The 21,259-nt window shown below is 44.8% G+C and overlaps 1 protein-coding gene across 2 annotated transcripts; it reads right to left on the bottom strand.

The window, feature by feature from the left end:
* Positions 1–2,555: 2,555 nt before the first annotated feature.
* LOC112266059 (CTD small phosphatase-like protein 2-A) lies at positions 2,556–19,403 on the bottom strand. 2 transcript variants are annotated; one of them, XM_042324737.1, is made up of 13 exons: positions 19,117–19,403; positions 17,694–17,931; positions 12,127–12,259; positions 11,352–11,498; positions 10,648–10,869; positions 9,335–9,428; positions 9,007–9,118; positions 8,595–8,681; positions 6,831–6,893; positions 6,038–6,117; positions 5,702–5,828; positions 5,460–5,555; positions 2,556–4,585 (listed from the first exon to the last, which is right to left on the bottom strand). In XM_042324737.1, the coding sequence occupies exons 2-13, from the start codon at positions 17,928–17,930 to the stop codon at positions 4,520–4,522; spliced, it is 1,464 nt and encodes a 487-aa protein (XP_042180671.1). In that variant the 5' UTR covers position 17,931; positions 19,117–19,403; the 3' UTR covers positions 2,556–4,519. The 2 variants fall into 2 exon arrangements, with proteins under 2 accessions (XP_042180671.1, XP_042180617.1); XM_042324683.1 differs by having other exon boundaries at positions 17,694–17,950; positions 19,117–19,398.
* Positions 19,404–21,259: the final 1,856 nt, after the last annotated feature.

Here is a 21,259-nt window from a genome sequence, read left to right as displayed (position 1 = left end):
AAGTAGTAGATATCTAACGGGACTGCCGCGAACAGAGCTCCATATCTAACGGGACTGCCCCGATAGAGCTCCTGACAGACGTGCATGACGGTGTATTAAGTTTTGTTGGAACCTCTCCAGTTAACTGTTAATAAACAACGATTCATTTAAGATTGACTTTGAGTGTCCCTGTGTAGAATTTCCACGACAGATGCTTCGAGGGTGACTGTTGTCGATGTGTGCACTGGGTCCCTGGTTCAAGTCCCAAGTTGGGGAGAGGAGAGTAACGGAAAAAGTACTGTTTCAGTGCATTCGGAAAGTATTCAGACCCCTTCAATTTTTCCATTTTGATAGGTTACAGCCCTATTCAAAAATAGATTAGATAGCTTTTTTCCCCCTCATCAATCTACACACAATACCCCACAATGACAAAGCCAAAAAATGTTGACTTTAAACAAGTCTGCAAAAATGTATAAACTGAAATGACATTTACATAAGTTTTCAGCCCCTTTACTCAGTACTTTGTTGAAGCACCTTTGGCAGCCATTACAGCCTTCATGGGTATGATGCTACAAGCTTGGCACACCTGTATTTGCGGAGTTTCTCCCATTTTTCTCTGCAAACCCTCTCAAGCTCTGTCAGGTTGGATGGGGAGCATCTCTGCACAGCTATTTCCAGAGATGTTCTATCAGGTTCAAGTCTGGGCTCTGGCTGGGCCACTCAAGGACATTGAGACTTTTCCCGATGCCACTCCTGCATTGTCTTGGCTGTGTGCTTAGAGTTGTTGTCCTGTTGGAAGGTGAACCTTCACCCCAGTCTGAGGATCTGAGTGCTCTGAAGCAGGTTTTCAAAAAGGATCTTACTGTAATTTGTTCCGTTCATCTTTCCCCCGATCCTGACTAGTCTCACAGTCCCTGATGCTGAAAAACATCCCCACAGCATGATGCTGCCACCACCATGCTTCACCGTAGGGATGGTGCCAGGTTTCCTCCAGACGTGACACTTGGCATTCAGGTCAAAGTGTTCAATATTGGCTTCATCAGACCAGAGAATCTTGTTTCTCATGGTCCGAGAGTCCTTTAGGTGCCTTTTGGCAAACTCCAAGCAGGCGGGCATGGAAGCCATTCCTCATTAAAAGGCACGGCTTCCGTCTGGCCACTCTACCATAAAGGCCTGATTTGTGCAGTGCTGCAGAGATGGTTGTTCTTCTGGAAGGTTCTCCCATCTCCACAGAGGGGCTCTGTCACAGTGACCACTGCATTTTTGGTCACCTCCCTGACCAAGGCCCTTCTTCCCCGAACGCAGTTTGGCTTGGTTCAATTTCGAGTCTCATAGCAAAGGGTCTGAATACTTACGTAAGGTATTTAATTTGTTTTATTTTGAATACATTTGCAAAAATGTCTAAATACCAGTTTTTGCTTTGTCATTATGGGGTCTTGTGTGTAGACTGATGAGGGGGATAAAAGTAATTTAATCCATTAAAGTCTAATGTAAATTAGATTATTTTTAATCAAGGGGTCTGAATACTTTCTGCACTAGATGACCAAAAGGTATGTTGCTCTGTGCACGGGGGCTCAATTCATCCCAAAGGTGTTCGATAGGTTTGAGGTCAGGACTCTGTGCCGGCCAGTCTAGTTCTTCCACACAGATCGACAAACCATTTCTTCTGTATGGACCTCGTTTTGTGCACCGGGGGCATTGTCATGCTGAAACAGGAAAGGGCATTCCTCAAACTGTTGCCACAAAATTGGAAGCACAGAATCATCTAGAATTTCCATTCACTGGAATTAAGGGGCCTAGCTCGAACCATGAAAAACAGCCCCAGACCATTATTCCTCCTCCAAACTTTACAGTTGGCACTACGCATTGGGGCAGGTAGCGTTCTCCTGGCATTCACCAAACCCAGATTCATCCGTCGGACTGTCAGATGAATGTGATTCATCACTCCAGAGAACATGTTTCCACCGCTCCAGAGTCCAATGGAGGGGAGCTTTAACCCATTCCAGCCGAAACTTGGCATTGCGATCTTAGGTTTGTGTGCGGCTGCTCAGCCATCAAAACTTATTTCCTGAAGCTCACGATGAACAGTTCCGGTGCGGACTTTGCTTCCAGAGAAAATTTGGAACTCGGTAGTGAGCGTTGCAACCGAGGACAGACGTTCTGTGAGCGTGTGTGATCTACCACTTCACAGCTGAGCCATTGTTGCACCTAGACAATTCCACTTCAATCACAGCACTTACAGTTGACCAGGGCATATATTTGCCGAACTGACTTGTTGTAAAGGTGGAATCCTATGACGGTGCCACGTTGAAAGTCACTGAGCTTTTCAGTACAGGACATTCTACTGCCAATGTTTGTCTATGGAGATTGCATGGCTCGGCTCAATTGTATACACCTGTCAGCAACAGGTGTGGCTGAAATAGTCAAATCCCACTAATTTGTAGGGGTGTCCACATACTTTTGTATTTTTTTTGTGTGTATGTGACTAATTGACTAAGAGTATCTTGCTAAAAAATGTATGCGTCTCGGCTCATACTGATGCAGGTCAAAAACAAAACGTAAATCATTCATTTTCATTAATTGTATAAAAATGTATTTATGATCAAGGACACCATTGAGTAACACCGAGTACAACAGGAGTGACCGTCCAAGATGGTCAATGACAACATGGAGTCTTATCGGCCAAACTTTTAGACTCATACATAAGAGATTCCACACACACCCACGACTAAGAACAGCAATGAAAAACATGATTTAAAAGATAAAAACAAAATGTCAGCCGTTTTGCTGGTGCTACGATTTCAAAATAGTCCGGACATAACAATTGAGGTGATAACTTGTGTACAAAAAATGATTTTTTTTTTTTACATAGGGCTGCATTTAAAAGTATTTTTTTTTTTTTTTTTATACAAAAAGTGCAGGAGCTCCAAAGCCTTCCTTCCTCCTCAAACTCTTCATCACACCCTAAAAACAGAGCATCTTAAGGGTATTTTTAAACATCTTTACAAAAAAAAAAAAGGGGGTGAAATCTCAAATATACATTTTCTAAATGAATATCTGGGCCATCATTATGGCTTGTTGAATGGTCTTCCAAGTAAAACCTTATACTACATTAACATTACGACCTATACACATCATCATGATGATATCATAAACATTTCCTCTTAAAAGATTAAAACCTGCACCTTGTTAGAGACCACATAACTGCACTTAAAAATGGGACTAAAAAGCAGACTAGGAAGTAAGCATGCATACCAAATGACACCCTATTCTTTTGTATAGTGCACTATATAGGGAATTAGGTCCCATAGGACTGTGGTCAAACAGTGCACTATATAGGGACTAGGTCCCATAGGACTGTGGTCAAACAGTGTACTATATAGGGAATAGGTCCCATAGGACTGTGGTCAAACAGTGCACTATATAAGCAATAGGTCTCATAGGACTGTGGTCAAACAGTGCACTATATAAGGAATAGGTCCCATAGGACTGTGGTCAAACAGTGCACTATATAAGGAATAGGTCCCATAGGACTGTGGTCAAACAGTGCACTATATAAGGAATAGGTCCCATAGGACTGTGGTCAAACAGTACACTATATAAGGAATAGGTCCCATAGGACTGTGGTCAAACAGTGCACTATATACGGAATAGGTTGCCATTTGGGATGTAAAAATTGCAGGCAGACAACAGAAAAATCACCTATTTTTTTTCCAAAGGCGAAAAAAAAAAAAAGTAAAAGAAGCAGTCAGTTAAAAGAGGAACACATACTAAAATCAGAAGCACAGTGAAAAGTTGAAAAATATATACGTCATATGTACACATGTAATCGAGTGTGTATATTATACAGGTTTGACTGCCCATTCTTGTTAAAATGAGTCTGGAGCAGTCAGGTCCCCACACTCAAATACTGCATGACATTCAGTCCAAAAGTGTAGCTGCAGATGCGAAACAATCTCCCAGAAAGTCGCCACGGTCTTGTTCATTAGGCACCAAAAACGAAGAAAACAGTCCGAATTGGAGAGGTTCTGCCTGGACTTGTCCAATCAGAAACGCTTTATTTTCCTTAGTTGCAAAACGTTTGTGCCTTAACGAACACGGCCCTGCTTTCAAGAATAAACAAAGAGGTCCATCCGTCTAGGCAGAAGCCTTTTACAATACAAGGGGACTGCTCTACCCTGGGGGTACAGTTTAGTTTGAGTATACAAAACATATACAAATACTCAAACTGTACATAGCTTCAGGAATTATAAAGATTTGTGTTTTGTCGTTTTCTGTAACAAGAAAATCCTCTGTAATGGTGTTTTGTTGGTATTTTCATCAGTAATGAAAACGTTGTAGTTGTAGACAGAGATCCATTTAAAACAACATCCTCATTAGAGTCAGTTAAACTTGATTCTCCTCATCTCCACTGTGTTGAAGGGAAGGCATCCCTCTCCAAGTACTGCAGGGCTAATCCATAGAATTAGAACGAACATTCTAATATAAATATACATTCTATATTTCTATTGGTTAGCCTGCTGGGTCAACCAATCACAAATCAGTCTGGAGGAAGGAGATCGTGAAGACGAAACCGTTCTCTGACGTAAGGCCTTACGTCCTCATTCTGTGGAGGAGTGTAAGAACAGACAGCAGAGGTTGCATAAAATAGTACAGCAACACAAATGACCGAGGTGACGTTCGTGGAGGAAGAGAAAGAACAGAAACCGGTCTGTTTATGCAAGCCGGATACAGACAATCTAACAGGTACAAGGGCAAATGTTTGAGTGAGTACATAAGGACGTCGTTTGAGTTGGATGCACATTCAAAAATATATTTTTTTACATTTTCCCCCTTCTCCAGAATGAGTACATTCCATCTCTACTAGCTTCTCCAGAATGAGTACATTCCATCTCTACTAGCTTCTCCAGAATGAGTACATTCCATCTCTACTAGCTTCTCCAGAATGAGTACATTCCATCTCTACTAGCTTCTCCAGAATGAGTACATTCCATCTCTACTAGCTTCTCCAGAATGAGTACATTCCATCTCTACTAGCTTCTCCAGAATGAGTACATTCCATCTCTACTAGCTTCTCCAGAATGAGTACATTCCATCTCTACTAGCTTCTCCAGAATGAGTACATTCCATCTCTACTAGCTTCTCCAGAATGAGTACATTCCATCTCTATAGCTTCCCCAGAATGAGTACATTCCATCTCTACTAGCTTCCCCAGAATCATTCCATCTCTACTAGAGAATGAGTACATTCCATCTCTACTAGCTTCCCAGAATGAGTACATTCCATCTCTACTAGCTTCCCCAGAATGAGTACATTCCATCTCTACTAGAGAATGAGTACATTCCATCTCTACTAGCTTCTCCAGAATGAGTACATTCCATCTCTACTAGCTTCTCCAGAATGAGTACATTCCATCTCTACTAGCTTCTCCAGAATGAGTACATTCCATCTCTACTAGCTTCTCCAGAATGAGTACATACCATCTCTACTAGCTTCTCCAGGAAAGGAACCAGCTTGAGAAGCTCGTTATCGTTCCTGTCCATGAACCAGCTCTCGATGGGAATCCCATTGGAAAGCTGTGATGAAGAACCATGACGTTTTGAATCGTATATGCCACTTTGCCCTCACTTTTATCCAAAATACTTATTGTATATTGAGGGCATATAATTTAAGTGTGCGATTCCTGTGGGATAGAATGAGTAGCTGTACTGTAAAGGCTTACCTGATAGGCGAAGGCTTGAGGTGAATTGTCGATTATTATTGTTTTTGAAAGATCTCTTCCCAGAATGTTTAGGTCCTTGATGTAGTTTCCTTGAACACACACACAGTGCTCACGAAACAAACGATGCCTGTAGGAGAGGTAGAGAAATAACCCAAATGATTAGCCAAGTGTAGAAGTGGGTGTTAGGACATTAGCACAAGCTTTATACACGCACCCTAATCCCTACATAGGTGCACTACTTTTGGGGAATATTGTGCCATTTGGGATACAGGTCACAGTGCAACTCACCACGGGTTATTTGTAATCATTCAAAAGCAATAACTTTATTTAACTGACCTGACCAACTGTTTCTTAGGGTCCAGGATGTTCAGCAGCTTGTCTGCATACACCTTCTTAGAGGCAGTGAACAGAATGATCTGTGAATGACAAGAAACCCATAAGAATACTTTTTTTAAAGTATATATTTCCGTTCTGTTTGATTGTCTGTCCCAGTGAAGTCTACAGTAGAGGTTTACAAGAGAACGGGACCCCGCGGGAATCTGGCAGGGAATAGGAGTCAAGTTCGGGACAGGATCAACAGTCCACAGGAAAGGGCAGTGGAGTAATACGGGTGGAAATACAGTCATGTCAAAGACAGACAGGACAGAGAGGGGTTTTTCCTTTCACTATTTTCTACATTGTAGAATAAACATGAAAACTATGAAATAACACACATGGAATCATGTAGTAACCAAGAATGTGTTAAACAAATCAAAATAGATTTTATATTTGAGATTCTTCAAAGTAGCCACCCTTGATGCCAGCTTTGCACTCTTGACATTCTCACAGGCATTGCTTGTTGTTTGGTGTTTTAGGCTGGGTTACTGTATAGCACTTTGTGACATCTGCTGATGTAAAAAGGGCTTTAAAACAAATTAGATTGAATAGCCTACATACTTTTGCGCACAAAATTGAGCACAGTGATTTTTTTTGTTAAGGGACAAGATTGTTCTGGGGTTATAAAACTGTTGTAGGATCAGGATAGTACAGGTGGGGGAATTTTTTTTTATTGACAGAACAAGACAGGAATTAATTTTCACTCTAGTCTACAGTGGTCTGATGCCTATGTATTAAACACATAGGACCTCACCTCGTAAATTTGAGACATGCGCTCCAGGAACTCTCTGAAGAACGGCCTCAAACGCACATACACCTGCAGAGAAGAAAGAATCATATGGAAACCATATCATGTCAAGAGCGTTCCCTGTTCAGTGAAAGATATATGTTTTGCGTGATGAAAAATAGGGGTCTGTTGTAGAAAAATCAACGGACCATCAATGCAATAAGAAACCTTAGTTGCCGGTAGCAACCACTACAGAATGTCCGGTCAGAACAAGGACGAGACGGATGTCCAGGTTAACGGAAGATAGCCACATACATCTGACCACTCATGGTTCAGATAACCGAGAATCATGTCCAGTGAGAACTGACATTAACTATGGCTCAAATTGTTCCGCCCCGGCTGGAACAGCGGAGGTGTAACAGCAGAGGTGTCCGGGAATCCCCCCCCCCAGTGGCCGGAGGTGACCCTCCCCCGTGGCACAGCGGGGGTGTCCCCCGGTGGCACAGCGGAGATGACCTCCCCCCCGCCCCAGCGGAGGTGTCCGGGAATCCCTCCCCCCCAGCGGAGGTGTCCGGGAATCCCTCCGCCCCAGCGGAGGTGTCCGGGAATCCCCCGGTGGCCCAGCGGAGGTGTCCGGGAATCCCCCGCCCCAGCGGAGGTGTTTGGGAATCCCCCCGCCCCAGCGGAGGTGTCCGGGAATCCCCCCCCAGTGGCACAGCGGAGGTGTCCGGGAATCCCCCCCCAGTGGCACAGCGGAGGTGTCCGGGAACCCCCCCCCCAGTGGCACAGCGGAGGTGTCCGGGAATCCCTCCCCCCCCCCGTGGCAAGCGGAGGTGTCCGGGAATCCCCGGTCCCCCCAGTGGCACAGCGGAGGTGTTTGGGAATCCCCCCAGTGGCACAGCGGAGGTGTTTGGGAATCCCTCCCCCAGTGGCACAGCGGAGGTGTCCGGGAATCCCCCCCCAGTGGCACAGCGGAGGTGTCCGGGAATCCCCCCAGTCCACCCCCAGTGGCACAGCGGAGGTGTTTGGGAATCCCTCCCCCCAGTGGCACAGCGGAGGTGTTTGGGAATCCCTCCACCCCCAGTGGCACAGCGGAGGTGTTTGGGAATCCCTCCCCCCCAGTGGCACAGCGGAGGTTCCGGTTCTCAGGTCACTTATGTCATTTGATGTTGAAGACACTGACAAGTACCCCTGCATGGGGGGACCATCCAAGCGAAGAAAGAGGGACCCAACATGTACACTTAAACATCAGACAGACATGGATTTAGTCCCACGGAGGGAAAACGCTGGTAGTGCTCATCAGGATGGGGACGTTTCTGACCTTACGGTGTTCCCAGGGTCCAACACTAACTGAAGTCCAGGGAATCTAGGCCGAACGAGATGTGCTGATAAGTAATTGGCTGACCTTGACCAATAAGACACTAATAAAAGTGGGGGTCCCCTGAATGGGACACTAAGCTGCCTGACTAGAAGTAACCATGACTAGAAGTAACCATGACTAGAATCAGATGACTGAAACCGGCCATTTTAACACATGACAAATCACATAAAACCTAATGCCTTTTCTCGATTTGTCTTACCTTGATTCCTCATGTCCCACCCCCCTCTCCCCCCCCTCCTTCTCAAAACGCATAGAAGTAATCCATAGGAAAAAAGCCCTGGGATATTCTCTTACAATGTGGTTTGAGAATAAAGAGAGGAGAGAGAGGACACAAGGAAAGAAGAATTGAGAAAAAGCCCATTGACAATCACTTAACACCTGTGGATTTCTATAGTTTCCACAGCCTGTACCTGGTAGATGACGTCTTGGAACAGGACAGGGAAGGTCAGAGCTGCGTCATCCAACTCATTCAGACTACAGTGCACCAACGTCTCGTCCTGATAAAGACAGAAACAGTACACCTTCTGGTTAGCGGCTGTTCAACCTTCTTAAGTTGAATGCACCGACTAAGACGCTGTAGATGAGAGCTAGCCTAGTCGCAGATTGGTTTGTGCTTCTTCTGCCTAGTCCAATTGTCAAGCCAAATTTAACCTTTGCTTAGCCCCAGAATTTTGAGAAACCAATCGTAGGCGCTCCAATGGGAAAGCAACTGTCATAGACTGGCACCCAGGCTATATTAAAAGAGAGCAGAAACTCACCGGCACCCAGGCTAGACAAGAGCTTCTGCTAATGACTCAAATATATAAAAAAAGTGCTACTCACCAAATCTAGGACCAGGGAGAACTCTGGTGTGCTGCGTGTTTTGAGAGGCAGTGCTGGTTTCCTGGCTATCTGCTCCTCTGTCAACGGAGGCACATGTTTGATGAAGAAGTACCTGAAAACAGAGCAGGCACAGAAGATATTAGTTGGTTCAAGTAAAGAAAAAAAACAACCTTTGCACACACAATACTTTTCTTCAGTTGGTTTGATGGTGATGACGACACGCAGATGGGCGACCTATTTCTACTACTTATTATTCTACAGACATTTAAAAAGAGGGGCACCTAAAACATTGTTTGGTTGGTAAATAAACTAAGAGGTAGGTACTCACGGATCAAAGACTTCCCAGTCCTCCTCGTAGGTGCCGTCTGCAGGGGCCGTGGGAGGGGCGTGGGGGTAACAGCTGACTGGGGTGCATACCGGAGCTGGATGACGTATTCAAAAATGGCACGGAAATCCACAGGTTTTATTTATTTGCATGTACTTTTCTCCCCGGGTATTTCAACATAGCAAACAAAAAAAATTCCACTGAATATTCCAGATTACTAATCGCCACGGTGGCCTGTTAGAAGGGGCGTATCGCCACGGTGGCATGTTAGAAGGGGCGTATCGCCACGGTGGCCTGTTAGAAGGGGCGTATCGCCACGGTGGCCTGTTAGAAGGGGCGTATCGCCACGGTGGCCTGTTAGAAGGGGCGTATCGCCACGGTGGCCTGTTAGAAGGGGCGTATCGCCACGGTGGCCTGTTAGAAGGGGCGTATCGCCACGGTGGCCTGTTAAAAGGGGCGTATCGCCACGGTGGCCTGTTAAAAGGGGCGTATCGCCACGGTGGCCTGTTAAAAGGGGCGTATCGCCACGGTGGCCTGTTAAAAGGGGCGTATCGCCACGGTGGCCTGTTAAAAGGGGCGTATCGCCACGGTGGCCTGTTAAAAGGGGCGTATCGCCACGGTGGCCTGTTAAAAGGGGCGTATCGCCACGGTGGCCTGTTAAAAGGGGCGTATCGCCACGGTGGCCTGTTAAAAGGGGCGTATCGCCACGGTGGCCTGTTAAAAGGGGCGTATCGCCACGGTGGCCTGTTAAAAGGGGCGTATCGCCACGGTGGCCTGTTAAAAGGGGCGTATCGCCACGGTGGCCTGTTAAAAGGGGCGTATCGCCACGGTGGCCTGTTAAAAGGGGCGTATCGCCACGGTGGCCTGTTAAAGGGGCGTATCGCCACGGTGGCCTGTTAAAAGGCGTATCGCCACGGTGGCCTGTTAAAATCGGCCTGTTAAAGGGGCGTATCGCCACGGTGGCCTGTTAAAAGGGGCGTATCGCCACGGTGGCCTGTTAAAAGGGCGTATCGCCACGGTGGCCTGTTAAAAGGGGCGTATCGCCACGGTGGCCTGTTAAAAGGGGCGTATCGCCACGGTGGCCTGTTAAAAGGGGCGTATCGCCACGGTGGCCTGTTAAAAGGGGCGTGGGTGGCCTGTTAAAAGGGGCGTATCGCCACGGTGGCCTGTTAAAAGGGGCGTATCGCCACGGTGGCCTGTTAGAAGGGGCGTATCGCCACGGTGGCCTGTTAGAAGGGGCGTATCGCCACGGTGGCCTGTTAGAAGGGGCGTATCGCCACGGTGGCCTGTTAGAAGGGGCGTATCGCCACGGTTACCTGTTAGAAGGGGCGTATCTGTTTCTGTAACCATCTCTCCTTCCTCCACAGGTGGTTCTGGTGTAGCCAGAGGAGCCAGTGGTGGTGGTGGTGGTACTGGAGCAACAGGAGACAGGACGACGCCTTCTGTAGATGTGGGGGTACTGGTCGACATTTCCTCCACCTCCTTCACAATCTCCTCAGCCTCCAGCACCTGCCCAGGTGAGTCAGACCCAAGAGTGGCTGGATCGGGGAGATACAGGAGAGACACAGGGGGTTAATCTCAAAAAGTATTTTCTTTGATTCCTTGCATCTTCTCTCGTTAACGCCTGTTCACAGAGAGGAATAAGGCAATGAGAGAAGAGTGAACATGGATGAAAAAAAAAAAAGTGTGTGTAACCCACAGATATGTTTTACATTTAAAACCTCTGGCTGGACGAGGGGAATACACAGGAGCGATGTGGAGAAGAGGGAGGTATATAAGAAAATTCCTTTAGGACCGGTAAAAAAAATAAACCATGGGGTTGGTATCCCAGACAGATTACACCAAGTCATGGATCAGTAAAGCACGTTGGAGGAACTCCATTGAGTAAATGTGTTTCAGTCCAATAACAGCCTTAATCTGTAACCAATCACACTCTTAGACTGGTGTTCCTGGTTGAAAAAAAACCCCAAAACAACAAAAAACAAGACACAATGATGAGACTTGAGGCAGATTCTGTTACCCGTCTTGGTTGCAGGTGAGAAGAAGTTGAAGACGGGAGAGAAGATGGTGCCCAGGAGAGTAGTGCGAGGAGGGCTGATGGCCACCTCCACAGGCACCTCCAGTTTACCGTTGGGCTTCAGGGGCTTACTGTTCAACGTCATTGGATCTGAGGGGAAAAACAAGGGAACTTCACTGTTTCCAATGAAACCTGCAAAAATCCACCTGCTTTTTGGCAACGCAGGATATTTCCGATTTCCTGAGCATTAATGATCACCGCCTCCTTACAGCGGAGGGGAAGTGTTATCCAAGTGGTCCGTACAGCCAGAACTCTTACAATGGACACGACAACATCCACACTGTTACAGCAAAACAGAACATTTCGATCTCATGAACATTAATGACCAATTGACTCATTGCAACATTTCCAAAAGCAGATGTTCACAAAGATGACAGCGCGAAATGACAAACTGTTGTCACGACATGAACGACTCCATTATTATTACAGATTATAAAACCGGTTGGTTCCAGCCCTGAATTCTGATTGGCTGACAGTCGTGGTATATCAGACCGTATACCACAGGTATGGACAAAACATTTTTACTGTTCTGATTACATTGGTAACCAGTTTATAATAGCAATAAGGCACCTCAGGGATTTGTGATGTATGGCCAATATACAACGGACTCTGCGTTGCGTCGTGCATAAGAACAGCCCTTAGCCGTGGTATATTGGCCATATACCACACCACCTCTTGCCTCATTGCTTAATTATGCCAGAGGAATGTCTTGACTCACCAGGTTTGTTAGCGCTTCTCCTGCAGCCCCTGGGGATAGCTTTGTTAGGAGGATGAGGAGAAGACGTGATCAGGTTGCTGCTGTCCACTTTACAATCAACACGACTCCTCTTAGCTGGGAGGTCATGCTCCATCTGACAGAAAGGAAGCAGAGTAGAGGGACTAGTAGTTAGTGTCACAACTTGCTGAAAGCAACATTCAATATGGCACCCTTCTGACTTGTAGCTTTAATTTAGGATGCTACTCCTCTTCGACCGTTTTAAGATCAAAATGCCATTTTAACTTTAAAAAAGGTGAATTGGACCTGCAGATTTTGGCCTCTTTTGGGGGGGCTTGCTCCTCAAGAAACAGAAGCCAAATGTAACTTGGCTTGGGGGTTGATGTGGGTGTGTCCTTGCCACCACCAGGACACACCCATCTGTCAGAATCTCCCCCCCCCCCCCCCACCCTCGCCAAAATCGCAACAAACAAACCTCCTGCAGGTTATGTTGTACAACTACAGGCAGATGTATGGTGAGATGCCGTAAGAAGCTTTGAATAGGTCAATAGCCTGCAGTCATATGAGAAGAATTCAATTTCTGATTTTATGTAGACGCTCTAAACAAAGTGTTTTGATAACTTTAACATTGCAGTAACGGGTCAATGTAGAACAAACCACCCTTTACATAATACCATCGAAGCGGTGTTTTGCTAATATAACAATGTGCATATTTAATCTGTCATCGTCATTCCCAGGCGATACAGATGCTGCGCCCATCTGCATTGTTTCTTGTGGTAATGGGGCCGACCTTGGCAAACATGGCAATACCTTCCTGTTTGGTGTCCCATACACACACACACACAACAGGAGTTCCCTGATCCTGGTGCAGAATGCAAAGGGTTTCCCCCCCCCCTCCCCATATTGACTGATACCATTGAATTCAATAATAATAAAAGACAATACAAGTAAAAGTTGTCTAGTAAAATGTTTAATGCCGAGTGCCAGGTCTCTCTCCATTGAGAGACATCAGTACAGAGTGCCAGGTCTCTCTCCATTCAGAGACATCAGTACAGAGTGCCAGGTCTCTCTCCATTCAGAGACATCAGTACAGAGTGCCAGGTCTCTCTCCATTCAGAGACATCAGTACAGAGTGCCAGGTCTCTCTCCATTCAGAGACATCAGTACAGAGTGCCAGGTCTCTCTCCATTCAGAGACATCAGTACAGAGTGCCAGGTCTCTCTCCATTCAGAGACATCAGTACAGAGTGCCAGGTCTCTCTCCATTCAGAGACATCAGTACAGAGTGCCAGGTCTCTCTCCATTCAGAGACATCAGTACAGAGTGCCAGGTCTCTCTCCATTCAGAGACATCAGTACAGAGTGCCAGGTCTCTCTCCATTCAGAGACATCAGTATCAAGCCTGTCTGGACTTCATCACATCATCTTGCAAGTCTCCATGTGCTGGCTCCATGTTTCTGTGAACACAGTCACTGTTCTATTATCAATGGCAGTTAGGATGTCTTTACCAGTGGTTCATTAAAATGGTCACAGCAGCGTAGATCAGCTCCCGGCCCTTCCTCAAAGATACTAGACGGTCACACACACAAACAGAACACTGATCAGACACGATCAATACTGGTTATGATTATCCTGGTGGAACCAACCTGATCAATGGATTCGCCTTTCTATTTCTCTTCAGATATCAGAACATGTGAAGTGAAAAAGCATGGTGAACACAGTGATCAGGCTGGTTCCCACCAGGCTAGGTTATAGCCTGGAGATTATATGTTGAACACAATGATCAGGCTGGTTCCCACCAGGCTAGGTTATAGCCTGGACATTATATGGTGAACACAGTGATCGGGCTGGTTCCCACCAGGCTAGGTTATAGCCTGGAGATTATATGTTGAACACAATGATCAGGCTGGTTCCCACCAGGCTAGGTTATAGCCTGGACATTATATGGTGAACACAGTGATCGGGCTGGTTCCCACCAGGCTAGGTTATAGCCTGGAGATGATATGGTGAACACAGTGATCGGGCTGGTTCCCACCAGGCTAGGTTATAGCCTGGAGATTATATGTTGAACACAGTGATCAGGCTGGTTCTACCAGGCTAGGTTATAGCCTGGAGATGATATGTTGAACACAGTGATCAGGCTGGTTCTACCAGGCTAGGTTATAGCCTGGAGATGATATGTTGAACACAGTGATCAGGCTGGTTCTACCAGGCTAGGTTATAGCCTGGAGATTATATGTTGAACACAGTGATCAGGCTGGTTCTACCAGGCTAGGTTATAGCCTGGAGATTAGTAGAAAATAAGCAACAAATAATGACAGTTTACATAAATTGTTTTACAATTGGGTTATGAAGTGTATCAAAGTAATGAAGTGGGTTACCTTTGTGTGATATCTATCTATCTCTCTATATATATATATTTTTTATACAAATGATGAGCCACTGAAAGCTGTTGCAGGTGAAGGCCACGTCTTTGTGAGACGCAGAGTTGGTGAACGGATGATCTCAGTGATTTATTTGGAATTCAAGGCACACTTCAGCAGCATGGCTACCATACCATTCTGTAGCAAAAAGCCACCCCATCTGGTTTGCACTTAGTGGGACTATCATTTGTTTTTCAACAGGACAATGATCCAACACACCTCCAGGATGTGTAAGGGCTATTTGACCAAGGAGAGTGATGGGGCTGCATCAGATGACCTGGCATCACAATCACCCGACCTCAACCCAATTGAGATGGTTTGCGATAAGTTGGATGGCAAAGTGAAGGAAAAGCAGCCAACGAGTGCTGAGCATATGTGGGAACTCCTTCAAGACTGTTGGAAAAGCATTCCAGGTGAAGCTGGTTGAGAGAATGGCAAGAGTGTACAAAGCTGTCATCAAGATAAAGGTGGCTGCTTTGAAGAATATAAAATATATTTTAATTTGTTTAACACTTTTTTGGTTACTACATGATTCCATGTGTGTTATTTCATAGTTTTGATGTCTTTACTATGTAGAAAATAGTAAAAACAAAGAAAAACCCTTGAATGAGTAGGTGTCCATACTTTTGACTGGTACTGTATATACACAACGCAGTGTCAGATGAAGGCCCAAAGAAACTGTCAAAGACTCTGGTGACATACTGTTCTCTCTGCTACCGCACGGCAAGCAGTACCGGAGTGTCAAGTCTAGGTCCAAAAGGCACCTAACTACTTCTATAGCCAAGCTATAATAATTGCTGAACCATTCATCAAATGGCCACCCAGACCATTAACATTTATCCCCCTTTGTTTTTACACTTATCTATGCAGTCACTTTACCTCCACCTACCTGTACAAATTACCTTGACTAACCTGTACCCCCACACATTAATTCAGTACCGGTACCCCCTGTATATAGCCTTGTCATTGTATGTTATTGTTACTTTTTATTTATTTTTTAAATTTACTTTAGTTTATTTGGTAAATATTTTCCCAACTCTATTTCTTGATCTGCATTGTTGGTTAAGGGCTTGTAAGTAAGCATTTCACGTTAAAGTCCTGTTGTATTAGGTGCATGAGACAAATAAAATTTGATGACAGGAATCCATGCTTTGCTTTAGTTTCCCCTGGTACTGTTCCTAAATGCTAATGTTTTAGCATTTGAGGTACAAATCCCATTCAAGTCATGAGACCGATATTAGTATTTTTCCCGCATCATGTCCAAATCATTTGAAAGTATCTCAAATTGATTGTGAAGCTCAACAAAGTCATTTGGATTATTTGAACACGAAGCGTGTAAAACCACTAAATATCCATCCCGTGACATGAATGGGATGTGCCGCAATTTATTTTATATTTAACCTTTAACTAGGCAAGTCAATTAACAACAAATTCTTATTTACATTGCTCAAAAAAATAAAGGGAACACTAAAATATCTGAATGAATAAAATATTCTTATTAAATACTTTTTTCTTTACATAGTTGAATGTGCTGACAACAAAAAAAATCACAAAAATGATCAATGGAAATCAAATTGATCAACCCATGGAGGTCTGGATTTGGAGTCACACTCAAAATTAAAGTGGAAAACCACACTACAGGCGGATCCAACTTTGATGCAATGTCCTTAAAACAAGTCAAAATTAGGCTCAGTAGTGTGTGTGGCCTCCACGTGCCTGTATGACCTCCCTACAATGCCTGGGCATGGTCTCCTGAGGGATCTCCTCCCAGACCTGGACTAAAGCATCCACCAACTCCTGGACAGTCTGTGGTGCAACGTGGCGTTGGTGGATGGAGCGTGACATGACGTCCCAGATGTGCTCAATTGGATTCAGGTCTGGGGAAGGGGCGGGCCAGTCCATAGCATCAATGCCTTCCTCTTGCAGGAACTGCTGACACACTTCAGCCACATGAGGTCTAGCATTGTCTTGCATTAGGAGGAACCCAGGGCCAACCGCACCAGCATATGGTCTCACAAGGGGTCTGAGGATCTCATCTCGGTACCTAATGGCAGTCAGGCTACCTCTGGCGAGCACATGGAGGGCTGTGCGGCCCCCCAAAGAAATGCCACCCAACACCATGACTGACCCACCGCCAAACCGGTCATGCTGGAGGATGTTGCAGGCAGCAGAACGTTTTCCACGGCGTCTCCAGACTGTCACGTCTGTCACATGTGCTCAGTGTGAACCTGCTTTCATCTGTGAAGAGCACAGGGCGCCAGTGGCGAATTTGCCAATCTTGGTGTTCTCTGGCAAATGAAAAACGTCCTGCACGGTGTTGGGCTGTAAGCACAACCCCCACCTGTGGATGTCGGGCCCTCATACCACCCTCATGGAGTCTGTTTCTGACCTTTTGAGCAGACACGCACATTTGTGGCCTGCTGGAGGTCATTTTGCAGGGCTCTGGCAGTGCTCCTCCTTGCACAAAGGCGGAGGTAGCGGTCCTGCTGCTGGGTTGTTGCCCTCCTCCACGTCTCCTGATGTACTGGCCTGTCTCCTGGTAGCGCCTCCATGAACTGGACTCTACGCTGACAGACACAGCAAACCTTCTTGCCACAGCTCGCATTGATGTGCCATCCTGGATGAGCTGCACTACCTGAGCCACTTGTGTGGGTTGTAGACTCCGTCTCATGCTACCACGAGAGTGACAGCACCGCCAGCATTCAAAAGTGACCAAAACATCAGCCAGGAAGCATATGAACTGAGAAGTGGTCTGTGGTCCCCACCTGCAGAACGACTCCTTTATTTGGGGTGTCTTGCTAATTGCCTATAATTTCCACCTGTTGTCTATTCCATTTGCCCAAAAGCATGTGAAATTTATTGTCAATCAGTGTTGCTTCCTAAGTGGACAGTTTGATTTCACAGAAGTGTGATTGACTTGGAGTTACATTGTGTTGTTTAAGTGTTCCCTTTATTTTTTTGAGCAGTGTACAATGATGGCCTAGGAACAGTGGGTTAACTACTTTGTTCAGAGGGAGAACGACAGATATTTACCTCGTCAGCTCAGGGATTCAATCTAGCAACTTTTCCATTACTGGCCCAACACTCTAACCACTAGGCTACCTGCCACCCAAAATGTGAGCATTTGCAAACAGTTCACACAAACACACCTTGACAGCATTTCCCCTGATGAACTTCTTGATGGTGGAAAACAGGCCCGTCTCATTCTTCTGCATTCTGAGGCCTCTCCTGGTCGCAGCAGTGGGCTCCACCTCACAGTGTTTCCTCTTGGCCTGGGCTGGGCGGGGTGCCGAGGCTGGGGCTGGACGGCCGGGGCTGGATTTGGGACCAGGTTTTGGTTTGGGGCTGGTCTGCTGAGAAGCTTTCCGCACTCTCAACCTCATCATCCTACACGTTACATGGAAGACTGGTGTGGCAGCACAGCAAGCAGACAGGGCAATATATATATTACAAGTACAACAAAGAGAACACAGGAAACCAGTGAGGTGACATGTGGCCAAGTCAACGCTTTAACACAGCCACAAAACATTTATTTATTATAGCCCTAACAATATGTTTATTTTTACTTTGTTAGGATGTTTGGCATATTCTTGACATTTGTATTCCCCAAAAACGACTTTATCTAAAACAAAGAGTATTGAGAATTATAATTAACTATATAAATTAAGCTAATAATTATATGTCATTGCAATTATAATGTATAAATATTTCAGAATACAGATTTAAATTCACAATAACATATCCACAGTGGGATCTATGCTACAGTACTTGTAGTTATTTTATATACACTACCAAGAAAGTGGGCGGTGTTCGTTCAGCAAAGCTTTCCCCCCCTTCTAGCTGAAGTTGTTGGCAAACTTTTAACTAGTTGCTATTATGAGACCTAGGTAACTAGTTAAGACGACAATTCCCTTTCACAATATAAGTCACATAGGACGTTAAACCAAATAAATATGAGACTTGACTAAATGCCACCACATATATATATATAGGTCCAAACATTAGTAATGTGTTAGCTAATATCTAGCTAGCAGTTGTTAGCAAGCCAGTGAACAGCGAGTGACAAGCATGAACATTACATTAGCCAGTTAACTGTTATGTAACCAGTGTTTGGCTAGCTAACCAAAACAGTTAGCGACCCCAATTATTTTATTCCGGCCATTCTAAAACGAGATACGGGTATTACAGGTAGTAAAAAGGCAAAGCTAACCAACGAAATTGGGACTAACGATTTAACATTTTTTTTTTTTTGTAAAGTAACGGAATAGTTGTCTGGCGACTAGCTAACGGTATCCATCACTTAAGATTAGCAGGCTAGCTAGCCATTTTGATTTCACGATTGCCAACCAAACAACATGCATAACATCGGTCAGCAGTTTTAATATTAGTTTTAATAAATCAAATGACTAGTATCGTCGCTAGATATAGCTAGCTAGTCACGTTAGCTGGTAGCATTTTTAAAAGCTACATCAAGCTGGCTAGCTAGGTGCTCACTGGTGATATGGCAATCGTTTGAATCAAAAAAAATATATATATATGTTGACACAGCCATAAACAATTAACGTTACTTACCGATGGTGCAAATAAATTCGTAACCAAACTTGCCGCTTGCCTGTCCACACGGGTAGCCGCAACGGTGCGGCCACCGAGAGAGAGGTCTGTCCGTCGTTATCGCTGCCAGCTGTGTTCAGAACCACAGACCATCGACGGGCTCTTCGGACGCCATTTCCCGCCTCATCACAAATTCCCGAGAGGGTGCACTCGATAAAGCTACTCGGGACTCCAGCGCTACTTTGATGTCTAGGAATGTGGATTATATTACATGGAATTTACAGGTGTACCACCCCCATCGCAAAAGCAGCTAAAAGTAACCACTGAATAACGTCATAAAAGTATGCGGTAAAACGGTTTGTGAGAGATATATTATTTTCATGGCATGGTTTGACGGATCACGTGTTTCAATACGGAGCATTCATGTGGCTGCTGCACCGGAGTAAACCGAGTGTACCCACTGTAATGCGAATCTTAGCTAACTCGTCAGAAATCCCGGATGATTGATTCTCTCTCTCTCTCACACACACACACACACACACACACACACACACACATATATATAATATATTATATAAATAATACAACATATATATAATATATAAATATATATAAATAAATACATACATACATACATACATACATACATACATACATACATACATACATACATACATACATACAGTGCCTTGCGAAAGTATTCGGCCCCTTTGAACTTTGCGACCTTTTGCCACATTTCAGGCTTCAAACATAAAGATATAAAACTGTATTTTTTTTGTGAAGAATCAACAACAAGTGGGACACAATCATGAAGTGGAACGACATTTATTGGATATTTCAAACTTTTTTAACAAATCAAAAACTGAAAAATTGGGCGTGCAAAATTATTCAGCCCCCTTAAGTTAATACTTTGTAGTGCCACCTTTTGCTGCAATTACAGCTGTAAGTCGCTTGGGGTATGTCTCTATCAGTTTTGCACATCGAGAGACTGAAATTTTTTCCCCATTCCTCCTTGCAAAACAGCTCGAGCTCAGTGAGGTTGGATGGAGAGCATTTGTGAACAGCAGTTTTCAGTTCTTTCCACAGATTCTCGATTGGATTCAGGTCTGGACTTTGACTTGGCCATTCTAACACCTGGATATGTTTATTTTTGAACCATTCCATTGTAGATGTTGCTTTATGTTTTGGATCATTGTCTTGTTGGAAGACAAATCTCCGTCCCAGTCTCAGGTCTTTTGCAGACTCCATCAGGTTTTCTTCCAGAATGGTCCTGTATTTGGCTCCATCCATCTTCCCATCAATTTTAACCATCTTCCCTGTCCCTGCTGAAGAAAAGCAGGCCCAAACCATGATGCTGCCACCACCATGTTTGACAGTGGGGATGATGTGTTCAGGGTGATGCGCTGTGTTGCTTTTACGCCAAACATAACGTTTTGAATTGTTGCCAAAAAGTTCAATTTTGGTTTCATCTGACCAGAGCACCTTCTTCCACATGTTTGTTGTGTCTCCCAGGTGGCTTGTGGCAAACTTTAAACAACACTTTTTATGGATATCTTTAAGAAATGGCTTTCTTCTTGCCACTCTTCCATAAAGGCCAGATTTGTGCAATATAGGACTGATTGTTGTCCTATGGACAGAGTCTCCCACCTCAGCTGTAGATCTCTGCAGTTCATCCAGAGTGATCATGGGCCTCTTGGCTGCATCTCTGATCAGTCTTCTCCTTGTATGAGCTGAAAGTTTAGAGGGATGGCAAGGTCTTGGTAGATTTGCAGTGGTCTGATACTCCTTCCATTTCAATATTATCGCTTGCACAGTGCTCCTTGGGATGTTTAAAGCTTGGGAAATCTTTTTGTATCCAAATCCGGCTTTAAACTTCTTCACAACAGTATCTCGGACCTGCCTGGTGTGTTCCTTGTTCTTCATGATGCTCTCTGCGCTTTTAACGGACCTCTGAGACTATCACAGTGCAGGTGCATTTATACGGAGACTTGATTACACACAGGTGGATTGTATTTATCATCATTAGTCATTTAGGTCAACATTGGATCATTCAGAGATCCTCACTGAACTTCTGGAGAGAGTTTGCTGCACTGAAAGTAAAGGGGCTGAATAATTTTGCACGCCCAATTTTTCAGTTTTTGATTTGTTAAAAAAGTTTGAAATA

This window comes from Oncorhynchus tshawytscha, linkage group LG01 (assembly GCF_018296145.1).
Source record: "Oncorhynchus tshawytscha isolate Ot180627B linkage group LG01, Otsh_v2.0, whole genome shotgun sequence".
Taxonomy (NCBI): domain Eukaryota; kingdom Metazoa; phylum Chordata; class Actinopteri; order Salmoniformes; family Salmonidae; genus Oncorhynchus; species Oncorhynchus tshawytscha.
This window is presented reverse-complemented; position numbering and strand designations above follow the sequence as displayed.

What these genes read in the sequence shown, in the direction of transcription:
- LOC112266059 (XM_042324737.1), bottom strand. Translation starts at nt 17,930, where the DNA reads ATGATGAGGTTGAGAGTGCGGAAAGCTTCTCAGCAGACCAGCCCCAAA. An exon ending in TCTCCCTGGTCCTAGATTTG is followed by an intron (nt 8,682 to 9,006) that starts GTGAGTAGCACT and finishes TGTCTTTATCAG; the next exon opens with GACGAGACGTTGGTGCACTG. An exon ending in GCATGTCTCAAATTTACGAG is followed by an intron (nt 6,118 to 6,830) that starts GTGAGGTCCTAT and finishes TGTCATTCACAG; the next exon opens with ATCATTCTGTTCACTGCCTC.